Raw genomic sequence first — 8480 nt, forward strand, 5'->3', positions numbered from 1 at the left:
TATCCTGATGTCTTATTCATGGGCTTGAGCTGTATTAATGAAAGTCACCTGTAGAAACAAAAGCCTTTCATGAATTTATGCCTTTAGGGAAGCATTAGTAATGTTGAATTAAACTCAAGACCTGTCTAAAAGCCTCAAGACCCATTAGGGTGGTGGGTACCTTGAGGTTAAAATTGGTACATTCTCTTGATCTTTCACCTGAGGAGTTTGTCGAGGCCTAGGGCAGGCTTACTAAGTCTCCTTTCTGCTTTTTGCCAGCATTTTGGTCTGGGGTTAATTAGGTATTCATTAGGCTCTCTACGTTTTCTGGCTGAATACTGAGGAAGCTAGAATGTCACTCGGCTCAGCTCTTGACTTTGATCATTTTCATCTTGATAGAAAGGGTATTTTTGTTTTGGTGATGGTACACATCAAACTCAGCTCTGCATACGAGACAAGCATTCCACCACTAAAAGCCCCAGCTGTAGGAAAGTGCTTTTTAAAGAACCCGCTCGCCATGCTTAAGAGGTAAAAAACTGGGCTGTCTTCAACAGTACTTAGAGATGGTTTTAAACAAATGATGTCTTGGTCCCATGGTTGTAGGACACAGTTCCAATTAGGAAGAAAGTCACAGAGACATGATTCATATGGACATCATCATGAGTCAATAAAATTAAGACCTGAGGGTTGACTATCAATTTAGTATTGTTTCTACAAGTACTCTTAATGCTCCAATCACTGGGCAGATAGGGTCTTTCTGCTCTTTGAAATCCTTAACCTCACCTCATGTTCATTTTTTTTTAATTTTCCTTTTCAATGGGTTCTCACTATATCAAGCTGGCTTAGAATTCTCAAGAGATCCACCTGCCTCCCACACCCCCAAGTCAAAGTGTTCCCTACCATGTTCAGCTCACCCCCCTTTGCAAGTTTTAGGTTCACCATATGCCTCTGCAGGCATAGTTGCACAGAAATCTGAGCAGGCCCTTTTCAGCCATCCCAGGGACCACCCCAGCATGCAAAACCCTTTCACTGTTGGGACCTTTGATAAAAGGAAGATGCAGAACATGAGCTGTCATATGCTCGTTTTCCTGGTAGCCTAAGTACAATTAGTCATGAGCTAAATTACAAATACTCACTGTTTCTCTGGAGGCTAGGAAGATGGTGTGGGTAGCAGTTTGAGCATGTGTGCAGGCTGCCTCCTGTTGATGACCCCTACCTTTTAACTTTAGGGATATGTGGATTTTTTGTTGTTGTTGTTCTTTGTGCAACCTTCCTGCTGCTAGCCTGGGTTTCAAGTATCACCAAGTCAAGAATAACCGGGATCCCTTTGTTTGTTTAAGATAGGACTGGGTGGAGAGACGAATTAAGGGTGTTTCCAAATATGTGAAGCGGCTTTGGGGAGAGGGCAGGCCTTGAAGGTCACATAATCTAGCTACCCCAAGCACAGGCCACGTAGGTCAAGAAAAATGGGTCTGGGGGTGAGGGAGCAAGGAGATGGCATAGCCAATACGTTGGTAGTGGAGCAAACCTTTAGATTGGAGTTTAATCCCTTGAATCTACGGAAAGGTGGAAAGAGAGAAGTAACTCCATAAGGTTGATCTCTGACTTACACTCACGCCGTGACTGGCGTGGCACTCATATCACACACACACAAAAAAACCAACAAAACCCCAAAACAAACTGGCTGGCGGAAGGGGATCCTCTGAAACCACACCTATAAGTTCTGCTGTGCCTTTTTTCCTCAGCTCTTTTCTCTCTTGGCCTTTGTGTTTAAAACGTATTTGTACACCAACAAAACAACAACTAAAAACTTTAATGAGTTGACGGGTGGTGGTGGTGCACGCCTTTAATCCCAGCACTTGGGAGGCAGGTGGATTTCTGAGTTCGAGGCTAACCTGGTCTACAGAGTGAGTTCCAGGACAGCCAAAGCTACACAGAGAAACCCGGGCCCGAAAAACCAAAACAAAAAACAAAAAAACTTTAATGAGTTGTAACTCATTTAAAAAAGGGGTGTGAATTGTTGAGTCTCTGAGGAAGCAGCACGCCAAGCCCGCTGCACTTGCATCAGCTGCCGCAGGCCCGCCTGTTCTGACGTCGTCCCAGTCACTTCCGATCCCGCCTCCTCCCGGAAGCAACTGCTTAGGCTACGCCCCTGTCTGTGTAGTTTGTTCCCCAGCGCGCGTGGATCCTATGGATCCCATGTGTGCGGAGAGTCCTGCAGAGGACTCGAACAATGAAGAGGAAGACCTTGACTCCACGAAGGCAGCACCCCGGATCCGTGATGCCCCAGAAGACATCGTGCTGGAAGCCCCAGCCAGTGGCCTGGCGTTCCATCCTTCCCGAGATCTGGTGGCAGCAGGGGACGTGGACGGGGACGTGTTCGTGTGAGTGGGGCGTCCGGCGGAGTGTGTGAACGCTCCTCTGAGAGGAGGGAGGGTAGAGAGTGTGGCCGGAGGACATCTTACGAGGTTCAGACGGCCCGAATCGTTCAGTAACATTCGGCAGGAGTGCTTGTGGAGGCCTCAGATTGATTCCATGCGATTTTCCACATTTCTCTCCATTTTTTTTTTTTTTAAGGTAGGGTGTCTTATTGAGTCTGGATCTTCACGATCCCGACTAGTCTTTGCTAGCTTACTTGCCAGAGATCCCATCTCTGCCTTCTTAGGTGCTGGGATTAGAGTTGGCCACCATACCTGCCTAACCTTTTCATAGGTTTTGGGGATCCCCAAACCTGAGGCAAGCACTTTGTCCACTGAACTATCTTTCCAGCCCCCACCTCTATTTTGTTGCAGGTAGTCAGAACAAGCTGTGACGTTAGTCAGAATATACAGTAATTAGCTATGTCTTTCTTTATCGTCAGTGGGCCCTGCCTGAATTTTACGCTTTCAACTTCTGGGACTGGATTTCTGTCAGTAGTTATTTTCCTTTGAGACAAGACCTCACTATGACCCAGAGTAGTCTCAAAGGATTCTCTGGCTTCCGTCTCAGTCCTCCTCCCTGCCCCGGGTTTTTTTCAAGATAAGGTTTCTCTGTGTAACCAGGCTGCTTACCTCTGCCTCCCTAGTGCTGGGATTAAGGGCATGGACCACCACCTCTCATCTTGGTCTCAGAAATCCTAAGAATATAGGAACCCACTAATATATATTCAGCTTGCCATTAGATTATTGAATATTTCTGGGCCTTTACAGTGGTCCACACCTAGCCTTTCTTTGGGCTCAGGGTTTTCAAGACTAGTGAAGAACAGTGGAGTCTGGTGATGTGTATCTGTAATCCCAGCATCCAGAAGGATGAGACAGAAGGATTACAGGTCCCAGACTAAACTGGGTGGTGCACACCTTTAATCCCAGCACTCAAGAGGCGGGTGAATCCCTGAGTTTGATACCAACCTGGTCTACATAGTGAGTTCCAGGACAGCCAGGGCTACATAGAGAAACCCTGTGTCAAAAAGCTAAAAAAAAAAAAAAAGAAAGAGAGGAAAGAAGGAAGAGAATAAGTAGGCTGGGAGTGTGTGACTCCATCACAAATTATTTGACTAGTGTGTGTCAAGACTTGAGTTTAGTTTCCAGTACTACCAAGAAAGAAAATGGACAGAAGTCCTTTGCTCCTGCAAGTGTCTTTGTGCTCCGTGCATCAGGTATGGTGTGGGATCACTCACTCTCACCTCCTTTTCCTCAGCTTTGCCTACTCTTGTCAGGAGGGAGAAACCAAGGAACTCTGGTCCTCAGGACACCACCTCAAGTCCTGCCGAGCTGTCGTCTTCTCGGAGGACGGGCAGAGTAAGTCCTGGGGACAGCAGCCAGCGTGTGGTAGAGGGTAGAGGACAATGAGCAATACCATAACCTGGGCCTTTCTCCCCTAGAACTTGTGACTGTCTCTAAGGACAAGGCAATCCATGTATTAGATGTCGAACGGGGACAATTGGAAAGACGAATTTCCAAGGCTCACAGGTAAGAAAAATCAGGCATACATAGACCTATCAAGGGGTGAGGACTCACCTTAGTAATAGAGAGGTCTCTACTACAAAATACTCCTATTTTTGTGTCTCCAGTGCCCCCATTAACAGTCTGCTGCTTGTGGATGAAAATGTTCTGGTTACTGGGGACGACACAGGTGGTATCCGGCTATGGGACCAGCGTAAAGAAGGCCCTTTGATGGATATGCGGCAGCATGAGGAGTACATTGCTGACATGGCTCTAGACCCAGCCAAAAAGCTGCTGCTGACAGCCAGGTACAACCTTAAATCTAACTCCCTGCTCATTTCTTCCCAGTGGACTAGGTGGTGAATAGGTGCTTGTGCCCACTTTTTTTTTTTTTTTTGAGACAGGGTTTCTCTGTATAGCCCTGGCTGTCCTGGCCCTGGAACAGACCAGGCTGGCTTTGAACTCGGAAATCTGCCTGCCTCTGCCTCCCAAGTGCTGGGATTAAAGGCGTGCACCACCACTGCCCGGTCTGTGCCCACTTTTTAGTATAGTCTTCCTAGAATGGAACTTCCCATTTCATCTGTTTTTCTTTACAGCGGAGATGGCTGCCTTGGTGTCTTCAACATCAAGAGACGCCGCTTTGAGTTACTCTCAGAGCCTCAGTCAGGAGATCTAACCTCTGTCGCCCTCATGAAAGTACAGCTGGGTATGATGGGATGGGGTACATATAGTAGGAGGTTTATTGTGAAGTGACTCCACAAACATGGTTTGCTGTTAACCTGCAGTTCGGGAAGAAGGTGGCCTGTGGATCTAGTGAGGGGACCATCTATCTCTTCAATTGGAATGGTTTTGGAGCTACAAGTGACCGCTTTGCCCTGAGAGCAGAGTCCATTGACTGCATGGTTCCAGTCACTGAGAATCTGCTGTGTACCGGCTCCACAGATGGAATCATCAGGTAAGGGGAACTGGGAGCAGCCCTTAAGCACAGTAATTATAAACCAAGCTAGCCAGTTCCTCACACTCTTCTCCGCTCAGGGCTGTGAACATCCTGCCAAACCGAGTGGTAGGCACCGTGGGCCAGCATGCTGGGGAGCCTGTGGAGGTGCTAGCCCTGTCCCATTGTGGCCACTTTCTGGCCAGTAGTGGCCACGACCAGCGCCTCAAGTTTTGGGACATGACTCAGCTTCGAACTGTGGTTGTGGATGACTATCGGCGACGCAAGAAAAAGGGAGGGCCGCTTCGTGCCCTGAGCAGTAAAGCTTGGAGCACGGACGACTTCTTTGCAGGGCTGAGAGAAGATGAAGAGGATGCCAAGGCTCCAGAGGAGGTGGTGAGGGAGAGCGATGACGACAGTGACTGAGGGACAAGGAGCTGTTTTCTGGGACAGATTTCCCAAAGAAATATGTTGATGCTGTAGATTGAACCTACTACATTGAACATGATAAGCTTAGCTCTACCATTGAGTTTCTATATTCTGCTGTGTCATGTAAGAAATGACATGAACTCAGGGCCCCAAAGTGGGAAAGTATTTTCTCCTTCTATCATTGTAAAACAAACTCTATGGCCACTACAGCAAGATAGCAGACACATGTATATACCAACCAGGGTTTTAATATAAATAAAACCAGTATAGAAAAACAAACCATATAAGCCCAAACCAGGGACAAGTGGTGGGAGGAAGGGCTCTTTACTTCAGCCAGTTCTCCAAATAAAAACAAAAGATTCATAGTAAACTCTTGTGCGGTGTGGCGAATATTTGTCAAGCTGGGAATTGACTAAGGATAGTAGGTCAGAGGTCTAATCAAATCCTGGGCTCAGTGGGGGAGGGCGAGGTTCCTCACAACTAAAGTAGGACTTAGGTGTGACAGGGTCCTGTACCTGCAGGCCCTGCCGCTGCCCAGGCCTGCTGGGCTGGGGGATGGCACAGGCTCTGCTTACCCATGTAGGGTGCCTGTAGAAAGAAGGGGTCACTCACTGCTTAACCACATTACCTGCTTCAGCCCCAGGAGCCCATAAGCTGGTCCTAGATTCACTCAGTGTCTCCAGCAACTGGGCAGACACGGCATCCTTGGCCACCTCATGCCCATCCTGCCAGTCAGAGGCCAGCACAACCCAAATGATACCACTGAAAGGCACCGGATGCCCAGGGATCACAACCTGGTACCAGAACCGATGCCAGCCAGCGGGCCCTGTCCCTAAACACTTGGTAAGGAACACTGGGCTGCCTAGCTTCATCTGTTGACAGAGCAGTTGCAGAGCAGCCCTAGCCCCTTGGGACTCCAGCTTGTTCCTGGTTAGGGCTAGTTGGCTGACATCTGGTCGTAGGAACCGCAGTGAGGGACCTGCAAGCTGTTGGCGGAAGTGCTGCTTCAGGTCTGGCTTGAGCCACTCCACAGCCACCTGCTCTCCACAAAGGCGTGACTGCCCTGCAAGAAAAAGGCCAGAGATGAGGGCAGAGCTAAAGGCTGACTGGAGCCAAGCACTTTATTCCAGACTTTGAAGTGACTTGCCACGGGGCTATGTTTAATGCCTCTCCACTTCTAGGTGGTATGACAACTTCCCTAGACTTCATTTAATCTGTGAAGGAGCTGTAACACCACCTTGTTACAACTCCCTGGGGGAATGCAGAGCAGTCAGGCTCTATTTGCCTAATAACCATTACAATAGCTACCTTTCTGGTCAGTGAAAACTGAAACTAAGATTTAGCACTGTGTTTCATCCTCACAGTTGGAGGTGGTGCTGCCTGCACTGGCACTTCTGGAATTCACCTTTGGATTTTTTTTTTTTGTTTGTTTCTTTTTATTTTTTGTTTTTGTTTTGCTTCCCCACTCCCCACCCCCCATAGGGTTTCTCTGTGTAGCTCTGGCTGTCCTGGAACTCACTCTGTAGACCAGGCTGGCCTCAAACTCAGAAATCTGCCTGCTTCACCTTTACTCCCAGCATGAGAGAGGCACAGGTAGGCAGATCACTGAGTTTGACACCAGCCTAGTCTACATAGGGAGTCCAGGACCACCAGGGCTATTACAAAGAGAAACCCTGTCTCAGAAAAACAAAAACCAAAACCAAGACAAGTAACTTAAATTAGGTAAGTAGTGGCTGTTCAGGCAGCAGTTCAGGAAGTTCACTCATGTCTGAGTACAGATTTGGGGAGATGTTAAGTAGCCAGACACCCTCCCGTAGCTTGCACCCCTACCTTCTACCAGAGCCTTTTTGGCCATGGCAGCAGCTCGGTGCGTGCTGAACTTGAGCAGCGCAATCTGAGAGGGTGCAGACCCAGGGCTGGGTAGCAGCAGTGTCTCCTGCAGGCAGGGACCGAACGGTTGCAGGGCGAGCAGTAACGCACGGCGATTCAAGCTAAGAGGCAGCCCGTCCACCGTCAGCTCGCACTTCTCGGTGCTTCGGCACACCAGGAGCTGGCAAGAAGGCCGCAGCTGGTGGTTGTGCAGCGTAGCAATGGCGGCCTGGGCACCGCGCCGTGAGCTGTAGCGCGCGTAGGCAAAGCCGCGGTTCAAGCCACTGAAGGTCATCATTAGGCGGAACTCATAGAGGCGCCCCACGCGCTGGAAGAGTGGGATCAGCTGGTGCTCGTACACATCCTGCGGTAGTCGTCCGATAAACACCTCGGACCCTGATGGAGGCGGGCTGCCCACCCAGCCTGGAGGGAGAGGATATTGTTGGTTACTGTGGTCCACAATGATGTTTTTAAGCTCCAGGATAAAGCTGGGGTGTCGGGGGGCGAGAAGAGAGACTGGATATTGACACCTTTCTGGCTCCTGGGATTGTTACCATAATTGTGCAACTAGGCTGTGTAAACAACTAGGCTGGCACTGAAATGGGTGTACCATCCGTGACCGGGAGAGGGGAGGGGAAACCAGACAAAATAGCCACATCTAGTAGAGAGTAATCAGGTAAATTGGGTTTTCTGACTTTGGCGCCTATCCATAAAGAGTGGCCGAGGATGGCCTAGTGCCACAGGGACTGGGGCTACTGTACCTGGTGGTGGCCCTCCATACTTCCTCTGCCCGTTGACCTGCACCAGCCGGATGCCAGTCTCCCTTACCCACGCCTCCAGGGCTGCCTTGTTCTCTGAATTCACCCTCTCACACCATTGCTGGGGGAGAAAGAGGTAGGTTGGAATGGCGCATCACCAGCCCAGTTTCACCTCGTCAGAGGTGTTGGGGGTCCCTGTAACCACCCCCTCTGCAGGCAGGGCCCAAGGACTACTTAGGTCTTCGTTTACTTACCTCACACTCCCGTTTGGACTGCATAGCTCTTTCCAAGGCGTTGCAGTTCCCACTTTAGAACTTCCTTGGGCTTCTGCCTCTGGAAGATTCCCTGCCCTCCACGCCCCCTCAAATTTTCATTGGCTCTGAGCGCAACCCCGCCTCTCAAAGAGGCATCCTTGCGTGCTGCGCACGCCCTTGGAAATCTCGCACCCCCTCTCAGGACCGTGGGTGGGAGGAGCTCCATCTCCAAAAGGGGGCGTGGTGGAGGGAGTTCTCGTGCAGGCTAGACACTGGGTAGAAAAACCGCACGAGGTGTTCTCTCTTTAGCAAGACCCAGTGAGTTTGTGAAGGTTTC

The 8480-nt window shown here is 49.6% G+C and overlaps 2 protein-coding genes across 2 annotated transcripts; one reads left to right on the forward strand and one right to left on the reverse strand.

Moving 5' to 3' along the window:
* The first annotated feature begins 2101 nt into the window (after positions 1-2101).
* On the forward strand, positions 2102-5632 carry Wdr55 (WD repeat domain 55). The gene is made up of 7 exons (XM_031365413.1): positions 2102-2363; positions 3655-3755; positions 3839-3926; positions 4028-4207; positions 4496-4595; positions 4685-4854; positions 4935-5632. Exons 1-7 carry the CDS (start codon positions 2170-2172, stop codon positions 5257-5259), a joined length of 1158 nt encoding a protein of 385 aa, XP_031221273.1. The 5' UTR covers positions 2102-2169; the 3' UTR covers positions 5260-5632.
* Positions 5493-8450, reverse strand: Dnd1 (DND microRNA-mediated repression inhibitor 1). Its single transcript, XM_031365414.1, has 4 exons — positions 8144-8450; positions 7893-8010; positions 7093-7554; positions 5493-6325 (listed from the first exon to the last, which is right to left on the reverse strand). Exons 1-4 carry the CDS (start codon positions 8165-8167, stop codon positions 5871-5873), a joined length of 1059 nt encoding a protein of 352 aa, XP_031221274.1. The 5' UTR covers positions 8168-8450; the 3' UTR covers positions 5493-5870.
* Between the last annotated feature and the right edge of the window lie 30 nt (positions 8451-8480).

The sequence above is a fragment of the Mastomys coucha genome, unplaced genomic scaffold (assembly GCF_008632895.1).
Source record: "Mastomys coucha isolate ucsf_1 unplaced genomic scaffold, UCSF_Mcou_1 pScaffold13, whole genome shotgun sequence".
Taxonomy (NCBI): Eukaryota; Metazoa; Chordata; class Mammalia; order Rodentia; family Muridae; genus Mastomys; species Mastomys coucha.